General features: G+C 35.5%; 1 protein-coding gene across 1 annotated transcript in view; it reads right to left on the minus strand.

Moving 5' to 3' along the window:
* Positions 1-13,291, minus strand: part of NEK7 (NIMA related kinase 7) — a 143,459-nt gene that overhangs the window by 35,681 nt on the left and 94,487 nt on the right. The window contains exons 6-7 of the mRNA XM_007451744.1: positions 7,096-7,204; positions 5,904-6,011 (exon numbers count right to left, since the gene is read on the minus strand). Coding sequence (XP_007451806.1) covers positions 5,904-6,011; positions 7,096-7,204 — 217 coding nt within the window. The remainder of the gene's footprint in view (positions 1-5,903; positions 6,012-7,095; positions 7,205-13,291) is intronic.

A 13,291-nucleotide genomic window follows, 5' to 3' on the forward strand; every position in this document is an offset into this window, starting at 1 on the left:
CCCCCCCCCCCCCCCCCCCGCCGGCCACACAATCCCATCAAGAGAGCTAATTACCCTTCAGGTGCAATAGCTACAAGTATGTCACAAAAATAAACAAGGAGAGAAGGAGTCCAAACCACATAAACAAATGAATGAGGTATGTTTCCTTCATCTCATGGACAATGAAGGGGGACAGCGCTCACCTTCACTGTTTTCGGTTCTCCTCTTCCTGAACACCTGCGAGAATTATTCATCCACTCCTTTAAGATGGATGCGGCCACGAGACTTGTTGTAGCCAATACAATACGAATGGGAATTAATGTGTTACACTCAAGTAGAAAGACTTAACTAAGAGCCAGTAAGTGATTCTCCATGATCTCTTCGCCTCATGAAGATCACACAAGGCTGAAGCCCCCTGAAATGCCAAGTGACCACCTGGAGGGAGGGCGGCCACCGGGACCCACACGGGGGCCCACAGCTGGCTCCAGGTGACCAGAGAAATAATACGCTTCAGTGCTAAGCAACTAAATGCTGTTATTGTTTCTTCCTGAGGCATAATCTAACCTATACTTACTGATATATTTAGTTAAATCCATCCTTTGATGTGTAGCCTGTCTCTAATTCATTTGATCAGTATGCACTGAGCATCTACTATGTGCAATGCCCTCTCCTACACATCTGAGATACATCAGAGAACCAAAAACATGAAAAACCCGGTCCTCATGAAGCTTTCACATGGCTGAGGCAGAAAGACAGAAAGCACTAAGCGTAATGAGTAACACAGCATATTCGAAGATACAAAGTCCTACAGGAAAAACAGAAAAATGAAAATAGGATAAAGGATCAGGAACCGTAGGGATGGTGTGTGTGGGGATCAGGTTCAGTATGAAACACAGAGAGCTCGGTAATCCCCACCCTAGCCCCACACAACATGAAGGCACAGAGGAGAAAATGTGCTTTAAAAGTGCCTGCAAATAATAAATGCTGTGCGCATATTCACTGCTATGTTTGCTGTTGATATTTAGTAGCCGTGGACGATTCCTCTGGGTCATTATCACAGGAAATTAGGGCAGTTTGATATGGTTTGACTGACAATCATATATTTGGATTATTTTAAAATAATCCAAGGTGACATGAGAAAAATTACACCTTGATCGCCATGTTCCTACTTCACAGGTTTTGGTGAAGTTTTCGTTTTCAGTCTAGAAGAGCCGCTTCCTTAGAAATATCAGCCCCAGTTGCTGGTAGACAGAATGGTTGTGAAGAAAGACTTCCATCCTGTTGACTTCTGAGTCTTGGGCATGCAGAACAGTCAAGTGCAGGATGGGGGCAAACTGCACTTTCACCTGCAGGCCCCTCAGCTACGTGCACAGCGGGATAAGGTAACCCCGATGGAGGGAAGTAACAACAAGTCCGAAAACTGTGGCAGAGTCAGGGAAAACGCCACAAGGTCCGGATACAGCAAAAACATACAGTGCCGGGCGGAAGAGGGACCGCAGACTAGGGAAGCTCGCCTCACTGGTTTCCAGGTGCAAAGCCCGTTCGCCTCCTATGCCTCAGTCTCCTGGGCTCTAGAAGGGGAACAGTGCGCATCCATGGCTCACGTCCTCCTGCGAGGACCTCAGGGAGCTGAAGGGCTGCAAACTGTACGGAACAATCAGGCACGTTACTCCCCACCTCCAGGAGCACAGGCAACTCTGTAAATGACTGCACTACGTCTGACCAACCGAACTGGCCAGAGAGCAGGACAGCAGAAGGTCTACAAGGAGAAGGCAGAAAAATGGGAATCTGTCTTTAAGTAAATGGAACAGCATGAAAGTACTGTAAACACAGACTAATGTTTTCCCAGTTGCAGGTTATCACCCATTAATGAAATCAATTTTAGTTGATTTAGCACCTGTGTCTTTGAATGAACCAGTTCAGGTATTTCAACAGAATAAATAAATTTCCCATGACTTCCCTCTCCTCTTCTCCCCACACCACTGTCATTTTAACATAAGCAACTTCACATTGATACAGCAACTTGCAGTGTTCAGAAAACATGTTTGCGTTCATTTTATCATTAGGTTAGGGGTTGCTTGACATAGGATGGTTATTACCCACATTTCCATTTTTAGAAACCAGGAAACTGAACCTGAGAAAAGTGAATGAAGGGCTTGATCAGGGTCCTACAGAAGAATGGGCAGGTAAATCCAGGTGTCCTCTGTTCTGTCTCACGTTCAGAACAAGGCAAGAGGAAAAGCATGGCAGACATCATGAGGTAGGTGGGTAGCCAAAGACGGGAGTGGGCCAGCGGACACCGACCTAGAGGACCCCAAACAAGAAGCCAAGGACTTTTCACGATACTCTTTAGGCCACAGGGAACAGTCAAAGATTTGGAGGAAGTAACATGATCAGATAATGTCTTTGGGGAAGGAATATTACAAACAAGGGAGGATAATTTCCTAGTCCAAACGTGAAGTTGTTGTGGATTAAGGAGGACAGGACAGAAAGTGAAGAGACTGGGAGACACTGTGTGTAGTGGGAGCAGAAGAAAAACTAAAGGCCTCTGAGATTTTTTTTTTTTTTCCAATTTTGAAGAACTGAACATGGTCTGAACATCCAGCAACATCAGATTTAGTATCTGTAATTTTAACCCTGAATTTAAGGAATTATTATTCTATGTTGACATACTCCTTAGTTAAAAAACTGGTTGTGAAAACTGACTGGAAACATGGCCACCTAAACAACTTCATTTGCTACAGAAAATGTGAGAGAACCAGAGATTTTGTTGTATGTTGATATGTTACCATGTAATTAAATGATACAAATAAGAGATAGAAATTGAAGAGAAAACTGAAAAATTCAAGGACTTGACAATCTCTTAAGGATTGTTAAATACAAAAAAATTTGGAAGTGTGTTCCTTACTAATGATTGAATAAAAATAAGTGAAAAATCTTTGATTTTTGAAAAAAATATATTTTGAAATAAAGTATAAATCTGTTACTACAACAAGATATTTCTAAAATCCTAGGTATCTTTGCCTTTTTGAATTAAATTCCTGAAAAAAATCTCCTTTACAAAATTAAACAAAATTTGGCACCAGAACAGACTTCATTCAAAGTAAACTTATTCTGATTTTCCTTTATGAACGATATACAGATCTCATTCATTTGTAGTTCCACTAATATTTAAACCTGCACTGTGAATAAATAAATCATGCCCTACAGATTTAATCCTCAGCAAAATCAGAAAAAAAAATCAACATACTATAAAACATACAGTTTATCATATTTTCTGTGAGCAAAATTAATTTGTATAGGTGGCCACATTTTTTAAGTACTTTTTGGAAAAATAAAAGCAATCTTTTATTTTTTATTATATTATAATTTATATATTATAAATGTCCAGTGTACAATACAGTTTCAATATTTTTACAGATTATACTCCACTTAAAGTTATTACAAAATAATGGCTAAATTTCCCTATGCTGTACTATATATCCTTATTGTTTATTTTAAAAGCAATCTTTTAAATTTGCTCTTAAAAATAATATATGTCAGTAACACAGGAGGGCAATAATTCTTTAAAAGCAAAAATTAGGGTCAACTTGTCAACAAACGTAAGTCTACGTCACAATTTCGGTCCTTGTTATTTTATACATATTCTCTGTTAGCAAAGAATTTTCCTGATCCTTCTACATAGGATTTTTATTGGGTCCAGATACCTTGGTAGGCTAGAGTTCAAACTTTAATTCTTGATGTTCAACTTACTTTGCTTAGTAACTTCAGTTTCAAACCATCAAAATCTTTACTTCACAGAAAAGATAGGCAGGAATAAAGCATGTTTTCTTATTTTAAGAATATTTTTCTCCAAATAATATGGAAAACAAAAATACTTATGAAACAAATTATTTTTCTATTGATTCATTCATCAAACAAACCAGTCTCATTGCTACTTCCTCACTGTCTGTACTTCAGGTGTGTCTCAGAATGTTTTATAATTATGTTTTATAATTATCCATACACACACACACACACACACACACACACACAGACACACACACAAACTACATGACCCTAAGTGAATTGATTTAGATAAAAACTGATGTTAGAAATTCTTAATGTATTATTAAATCTGTTAAATTTTTACTCTCTGTATCATATAATAACACATCACCTAAATCTAAGACATGCATACACGTTGGTAAACCCCACTGAGGACTTTTGTAAGAGGCAGTGACAGGCAAGCTAAAGAAGCCCATTTCCTAAACTGTTAAGATTTGGTTTTTTTCACACAGTATGCTGGATACTTAGGGTCAGGCAACTACGGCATGCTCAGAGCGACAGCCTGCAAAGCAGCAATTACACAACACACATATGTGTGCAGGAGCATGGATACGTGCAGTCGTGCCTGTGTGCACGTATGTGTGTGCATGTGTAACTGTAACCTAGCATTTCTAAGTAGATTAACAACAGAGTGCTGTTAGGATATTCCGTTCAGATGAGTAACAGTGAACACGTTATCTTCCCTAACGATCAGTGGCACTGGCTTGGAACAGTCTAAAGTTTTCTTCACAGAAATCCTCTACTATTTGCATTGTCAGAGTTGGAACTTCCAAATAAAACTTTATTAAAGTGCTCTGCAAATTTATGCATTTCTTATGGAACTTCATATCAAATTTTCCCATCCTGAAAAAACTGTAATGTTCTGCAAGAATAAATGTAAAGTGAAAGAGAAAACTAAAACATTGTTACTCGGCATCAGTTGAAATTTTATTTTCTTAAAGTACTGGACAAAACTGAAACTCTGTGTAAAGGGTAAAGTACTATCTTCCCACCACTTCTTAATCTAGGACCCAATATCTTGTCATTCAGCAAATATTGATCAGGTGCCTACTTATGTGCCACACACTATCCTAGATACAGAAGAATTAAATGACAGGTTCAAGGCCACACAGGACCTTTATGACAAAGCCATTTAAAAGTGTCCGTCAACTAATTCAGATGCTCGTTTCACTACTTTGTTATTTAGTGTAACTCACTTATTCCTCATCAAGCCATTTAAAATGTTTTTATTTCTCATTTAAAAACAATAATTTTACCCAAAAAATCAATTGTTTTCAATGATTTCATCTTTCACCAAAGATGGGGCATCATTAAATTAAAGCCAACTTATTTTTATCTTAATCCTTCTTTTATTTTGGTTGTTACCACTTTGACAAAGTCATATTACAAGGGGACAATATGATTTGAAGAGTCTCAGGAGAAGCTCTATCACTCCCTTTAAGTTATTCAATTTAAAAATTATTTCTTCCTTGTAATTTCTATTGTTTCTAAACTGGACAACCTTCTTTCCATTAATATAATGTTGTAATAGCTACACTCAGTTCTATTTTAGGTACAAAGGACACTCGTATATTATCAGCTCTAGAATGAATAAATTACAACTATCTTCTTCTTTATAACTTAGGGGAATATCTTCCTCCTTAGCCACAGATCATCTCTAGGTCCCCCCTCTAGAGCAATCACAACCATGTATGTTACTTTAATAAATAAACATTTACAAACAACTATAGTATTTTTAAATGGTCAGGTGAGGCCCTTTTTCAAGATATGGTTTATTCTTCATATTATCTTAATATTATTAATGTAAAAGAAAAGGAAGGATCCATGGCAATGGTTAAAACTAGATTTGTTCATTGGCATTTTCTTTTACTAAATGCCTGCCTGAGGGTCAAACTAACAGAAGTATCCAACTGTCACATGAACGGACACATTATACCTGACAGGTTTCAGCTCAGGACCTGATGATTTTTAAAATAGTTTTATTTAGACTATAAAAGCTAGCGTGTAATCTGTACATCCCTTACATTTTTAACCATATGGGCGGGATGGGGGGAAGAGGGGTAGATAACCGAATGAAATTATACTGCGTCTCTTACCTAAAGAATGTGCAGCTGTGGTTTTGGAGCTAAAAAACCGACCAAGCCCAAGATCTCCAAGTTTGACGACCCCAGTGGCTGTAATGAACACATTAGCTGGTTTTATATCTGTGAATAAATGAAGGGATCAAGTGAAAGATGATGTCAGTTTAGGTATATTCAAGGGATTAAAAAACACTTCTCATTGTTGAATTTAAAATATATCTCAAAAATGAAAGTCAGTTTGAATTTTTAACCAATTATTTTGAGTAATTTTCATATAGCCTAATATTTCTGAGTCTCAGTCCCATGACAGACAGATAATCATCAATGCAGGATGATCACTATTCATTTTCATTTAAAATGTATTTTGTTTTCCATTTTCAAATAAACTTCTGTGAAATTCAAAGCACAAAATAAATTTGTGCCCTTCTTATATCAATTTCAAATAGAATATCCCACTAAAGAGCAATTTATTGACATGTTTACATAAAATATAAAATCATAACTCTGACACAGGTAATTATTTACTTAGATGACCTCAGAAATTTTAATTGCTTAAATAAATTGTACTGAAATTTTTCAAACCCCCAAATCAAGGGATTGATGCCTTAGTGATGTAACCTTCATACATTCCACCCAACCATTTGACTGATAACTACAAATATATTAACAGTGAATGCTGAACATTAAAAATCTAAGTAGCTGTAATGTATAGTTCATTAAAAAAAAAAAAACTCTTCCTTATGCATGTTCAACTACTTTCCTGCATCTATTTCTTTTCTTTTACCAACACAATCAGTAAAAAAAAAAAAAAAAAAAAAAAAAAAAAAAGTCAAACAGAAAAATAACTAATTCTTATTTAAAAAAAAAACCAGGGCTTCCCTGGTGGCGCAGTGGTTGAGAGGCCGCCTGCCGATGCAGGGGACGTGGGTTCGTGCCCCGGTCCGGGAAGATCCCACATGCCGTGGAGCGGCTGGGCCCGTGAGCCATGGCCGCTGAGCCTGCTCGTCTGGAGCCTGCGCTCTGCAACGGGAGAGGCCACAACAGTGAGAGGCCCGCGTACCGCAAAAAAAAAAAAAAAAACCAAGTAGTCTTCACTTAAAGGCTTATCATTCTAGTAAAATCAAAACTTGGAAATAAATTACCTGGGAAAGCCTGATACTGCGCATCGTTGACACCAACACTAAAAGTTACTCATAACTGAACTCACCCCGGTGCATGACTCGTCGAGAATGCATGTGCTCCAGAGCACTGCACAGCTGCACAAAGTACTTCCAAACAGTCCTTTCAGGAATTAGCCTCTTTTGTTTCTTAAAATGCTGTTTAAAAATTTTAAATAAGATTAAAAAAAAAGAAACTATCTTCAGACTAGATTCTGACTTCAGTCAGAAAAACACCTACTTTTATCTACTTATTACCAGCTAAAAACCACGATTTTCCATAGTGAAAGGATAGCAAGATTTTTACCGGACACAATGGCTTAAATGTCTCCTTATTGTATCTAAGGTCAGCACAAGCCATATCATGCTACGTCTCTGTGGTGTCCATCTATTTCAAAAAATTAACATCCACATAAAGTAATTTCTTATCCTAAAAGGAGGATGTCAGATTTTATTTTAAGAATAGCCAGAATAAAAGAGTCTAGAGACATGGAGGTGATTATGTTCATTACAAGACAGTCCTTCTCTTGACAGAAGGTAGTGAAGCAGAATTCCTTTAAATATTGAACCATCCTTGGTGATTTGAAATATCACTTAATTTATTAAAACTTAAATAAATAAAAGGGATTTATGTGAAAAGTTTTCATGAATATTTCCACTGCATACTCCAACTCAAACTTGCACTTTGCTTTGAACGAATGAAACTAAATATGGGAGCAAAACATTACAGGAAGACCAGGGCCAAAAAGCTGAGTGTAAATATGCTGCTAGCTTGGAAGGAGTGGGCCATCACGCATAAGAGGGCAATAACTAAATAACTGCAAAACCAAAGGTACATATTCATGCCCATTTTTCTACATTACCTTTGCTAGAAGAATATACTAATAATATGCTGATTCAAGAACACAGTTCGTAGCTTCATAAGATTTATAAAGATTCTTTACATAAAAATTATTTTTCAAAAACAAAAGTGTAATTGGTTTCCTACTTAGCAAAATCTATAAATGACCAACATGAAGAAGTATTTCATTTAAACAAATTTTCAGACAATTTTAACTTTTTAAGATATACATTTATTAATAGACATCGACATTTAAATACGTGCTTTAATGCACTTTATCTGGTGACTTGACATTTTTGAAAGTTCAACTAATTTGATTTTTTTTGTTATTGAATATGGAGAATGGTACTTCAGATGATTCCAAAATAATGAGCTGTGTCAGTCCCTACCCCTGTGACCAGTTGAGGGCAGGCTGAAAGGAAAAACAATACAGGGAAACAAATCTGCTAGTATCCCTACTTTATACTTAGCAAAGGATTATATCTACTGTCCCATATTCACTCAATACACCAAAGGATAAATCTTTAAGGAAAAGTGAATCACTTTAGGTTAATCTCTATTGGAACACATACTACAGAAATGAACTTATTAGCAATTTCAAAAGCTATTACATCAGGAGCAAAAAAACAAATAACAATTAGATGACCAGGATATTAAAAAGCAAATCAGGGTTAATACTAAAATGGTGAAAACCTCCCATATCATGTTTCAACGTTAAGTCTTATTAAGTGCAGACTGTGTCAGCAACGGTTTTCATTCTATGGGGGGAATGCTGCAAAATCAGTTCTATACACATAATATTCTTTCAGACTTGGAATGACTCCAAATAAAGCCAGTCTATGTGCTTTCCCTCACTCTGGATTAGCATATCAGAAGACTGTTTGATGTCAACAGGAAGATGGGGACCAGGTTTCTTTTCATTCAAAAATAAATATACCGTATCATGTAAGTATCAGACCATGAAAGAAGAATCTTGTGCTTTAATATAGATTCTGAAGCCACCATAATTATAATTAACCTGACAATTTACCTTTAAAATTCCATTATTAAAAAATAAATCATATATAAAGGAAAGGGCAGAATGAAAAAATTGCCCTCAAAATGGAAGATGTAACCAGGCCAAGATAGTCTGATATTTTCATGTTTTCATATTCTTGTTTAAGATCGTTTCTTTCAATAACAAATTAAAGGTGATAGCAATAAACTGGCATCAATATAATGCTACCGAGACGGAATGACTTGGCCAAATGTAACTATCTAAATTACTAACATGTTTCTGAAGAATAATTTTAGGAATTTGACTGGATCGTAAAATAAATCAAAAGCAGTTTCATTACGTCATTGGTTATCTCCCAATATTTTTTATGTGTCTGTTTAAACACATGCAGTTTTTCAACCATCCGTCAGTGTCGATTTTTTTTTTTTTTTTTTTTTTGAGGAAACCAATACTTATGATGAGAAAAGGCTGTCTGTTCTGATGGTGGCACTGTTGGCTATCTCTTAAAAAGAGGATGAACAGAAAAAAGGCAATACAAATTTGAATTCTTTTTACTACTGGTAAAATATATATTAGCACTACAAAGGAGGAACTTACAAAATGCCAATGTATTAAAAAAAAGAACCATCTTTTCTTAACTTATTCTAATATATACATATCTTTTAAAAGTTAATTATCCAGTTAAATAGCATTACTGTTCAAAAATCCTATCTTTCTTTCGAAAAAAGACAGTCCCACATAAATATTCAGCTCTAGATTTGGAAAAAATCTAATACCAATGCACAGAAATAAAAAATGTACATTTATTTATCATGCGGTAAGTTTTTAATAAAGCAATAAATAATTTTTAAACATTAGTAGTAATAAAGATTTCTGTGAAAAAACTTACAGGATATGTCATTTTCACTATATTTATGTTATAAAATAGAATTTTAACTTTTTATATCTGAAAATAAAATATCTAAAAAGTCATGAAAAGACAGAAATTAGCACTCGGGTATACCTAACCACTTGGACAGAATTATTATTTAGTCTTTTTTTCAAAGGTACGTTCATCTTTTTTCTATGCAAAGCTTCAAATACTGTTTACTTTAAAAGCATATTTTTCTATCTCCATCAACATTATTCAAATAAACACTGAACATTATTCACATCAAAAGAAAAGATGTAACAAAAAAGGCAGCCAGGGTACATGTAAAATGCATATACAAACATCAGGTTATATTATATTCTCACTTATGTGTAAAAGGATTACCAGCATCTCACTTAGGTGAAATTCAGCATCCCTGGTAAAACATGTGCAATGTCACTGAATGATGTGTATTAATATAAAAGAGGCTAGCTGATGCGAGCTGCTACCATTCAAAGATTTTTGGAAAATAGTCACATCTTTTTTTTAAATTGTCAAACATCCTCCTACAAATTAAATGCCCCAGACCAAATTACACAGTGGACACTGCTTATCAAGTATCAGTTTTTGGGTCATTTGGTTCCTGAATCTGGACACCACTACTCCAAACAGCACATACATTTATTTCTAAGTTTTATAACTCTAGCATTCCTCCTCAGGAAATCTTGGGGAAAAAATTTAACAGTATTACCCAGCATAAACTCATCAACAGAGAAAGAACAGAAAATTATCTTGTTGGATAAAAAATAAGAGTTAATCTCTATAGTGTATCAAAATATTTAAGCCCGTAGTTTGGTATATTAATTTTTAACAAGAAAGTTTCAGACAAAACACCCAGAACCAAAGTGCCAGCTTCACAGGTGTGCGGCCCGTACGTTCATGCAGGGCCCTGCACAGAGTGTAATGCTCTGTTCTGCCACCTAGAAATTCCTAATCATTTGTCAACAAGGGGACCCACGATTGTGTGCTGGTCCTGGGAACCATATACCAAGCATCCTTTGGAAACAACATACTGCTGTAGTTAAAAACAAAACCAAAAAAACAACAAATACAATCCTGTCAGGCAAGTCATTCTTGAAGAAAATTAAGAGAAACGGTAATTAAATAACAAGAAATAATGAAGTTATATGAGAACTGGCATTGCAGGCCTCAGCTGTTTTCCATCTCTTCCAAGTATCTAACAAGAGGAAGTAAGTAATTTATGTTCACTATGAGGAACTATTTCCTGCTTGGGAGTGTCATCAAATGTTTCATGTGCCACTCACAGAATCCATATGCGCCTTTAATAACAGACCTGATTCTTGACAGTAATGGCTGTGTGACCTTGAACAAGCCGCTTAACCTTGCTGGGCCTCTGTGTCCTCACTATATTAAACAGAGTTTGGAGATGATCTGTGTGGCACCTGCCGCCTCTAAAGTATCTCAGTTACAAATAAAACACAAATAATAAATGCCTGATTGGCACATTTTCACACTTAAAAATAACAAATTTTACTAGTATGTCCTGTCCTTTAAATCTCCAGCTGATAAAAACAAAGCAAAAATAACAATCCTAATACCTCTGAGATCCCCATAGGTCCAGTTAATGCTATAAATGGCCTTCACATGAGATAACAGGTCAAATCTTTGTAATTCGGTAATTATAAGGTAAGTGACCTTGTAATTAGGTCAACCATTTACCAACAGAAGGGATGTTATGTTCCCAAACATTTCTGTAAGTATAATGCATTTTTATAAGATGATATTTTGCAGTGGTTATTTCAAAGAATTAAATGCACAGGGACTGGGTGATGGAAAAGACAGGATGCTTCTAAAAGTGTAATTGACAGCTCTAAGTGTGATTTTTATTATGTATCAATCTTTCTATGGAAATATTTTTATTCCAAAGGCATAAGAAGGTGTCAACAGACTAAACTGTACAAGTATTTGCTATACACCAATTCTGGGAATTATATAAACGCATAAAATAGTTATGTTTCAATTAGAATTTTGGTATGTGATACTAATTTGCAATGTGTGAATATTTTCACCCTTGGCACTCAATAAAATTTAGGTATCCTAAGTTGCTTTAGAAGATGCAAGCAGTATGGGCTTGGCAGTCAGGAGATCACTAAAAATACTTATCATCTGCACCTAATTTTATCCTCTTTGATAAAACATTTCTCATCCAAGCTCTACTTGTCTTTTTCCTTTCCTATAAATGTTAGAAAAGCTGCTAAGTGCACTCAGCTGTTTCTAATTATAATTTAATAGAACATCAATGTAATCCATTCATTCCCCAAAGTCAAAATCATATAGGTTAATAATGGAAGTGGAAAACATATTTTATCTTATGGTAGAAAATGTGAAACAGATAAGATATTTTTTCTGAGTAATTAAGCCTTGGGGGGGAAAAAAAAAGACCTTATTTATCAAACAAGAAAAATAAGCTCCTATAAAGTCACAATATTTTTCCCCCTGAAAAGTTGCCTTCTAAATGTTCACACATCAGTGGCAAGGAAACTTAGGATATTTTTAAAAAATCAATGAAAAAGATATGAATGTATCAGAATTACTACAAGGAATGATGCCTGCATTGCTGCCACGTTGATAATTCTTAAGAGAAGCTTCCATGTTCCTAAAATTCATGGGAAAATACTTGGAAATACTTAAGATGTTGTCTCTGCTGCATTTGAGGACTAGAGACAGAGGTGGTGAGATGAAAAAGCAGAAAGTCCATCTTTAGGACGACATGGAAGGTCACAAACAGAGAGGGCAACACTTGCCTCTTTGATGAATTCTTTCTAGTTATGTTAAACCAGACAATAGTAAGAGAGTTAGAAAGATATTTCAATATTCTTAATGGACAAGGAAGACAGAAGAACAATAATGAGACACTAAAAGTCTCTCAGTAGAAATCTGAACAAAGAAAAATGGGACAGAAGTCCATACCTCTTCTCTCTACTTAATCGTCTACAGCTACGAGCACTACTGCTCGTGGTGGTAAATGGTTTATAAAGGCAGCTTTCAATCAATATTACCTTCAAACAGAAGGAGCAAAAAGTTCCCTGAAAATTATCTTCTTATTTTTTCCTAAGTAAATATAGTTCAAAACTTACACACCACTTTTTCATTATGCTCACAGGACGACATAATGGCCATTATGGTACACAATTTTCAATTTATTAAAATCCCTAAGTTCAATACTACTTTATTACCAAACTTCTCAGGTATCAAAGAAAACCCAAGGGATACTTTATCAGTTAACACTGCTTCTGTAAAAATAATGCTGTATAACACACCTACATATACAAACCACACAGACATAAATCTACATGGTTACACATAGACAGGTGTACATGCATGATGTAGGTAGGTAGGTACCTATGTATAGAATATTCAATTCTGTATAGTTTTTTCAGATAGCGCCACTAATCTGTAACCTTAAGACTTCTGAATAATTCTAAAGTCATGTATAAAATAAGATAGATAGCAATCGTATACAAGAGATTCAGCAGG

Source organism: Lipotes vexillifer, unplaced genomic scaffold (genome assembly GCF_000442215.2).
Source record: "Lipotes vexillifer unplaced genomic scaffold, Lipotes_vexillifer_v1.1 scaffold2419, whole genome shotgun sequence".
Classification (NCBI taxonomy): domain Eukaryota; kingdom Metazoa; phylum Chordata; class Mammalia; order Artiodactyla; family Lipotidae; genus Lipotes; species Lipotes vexillifer.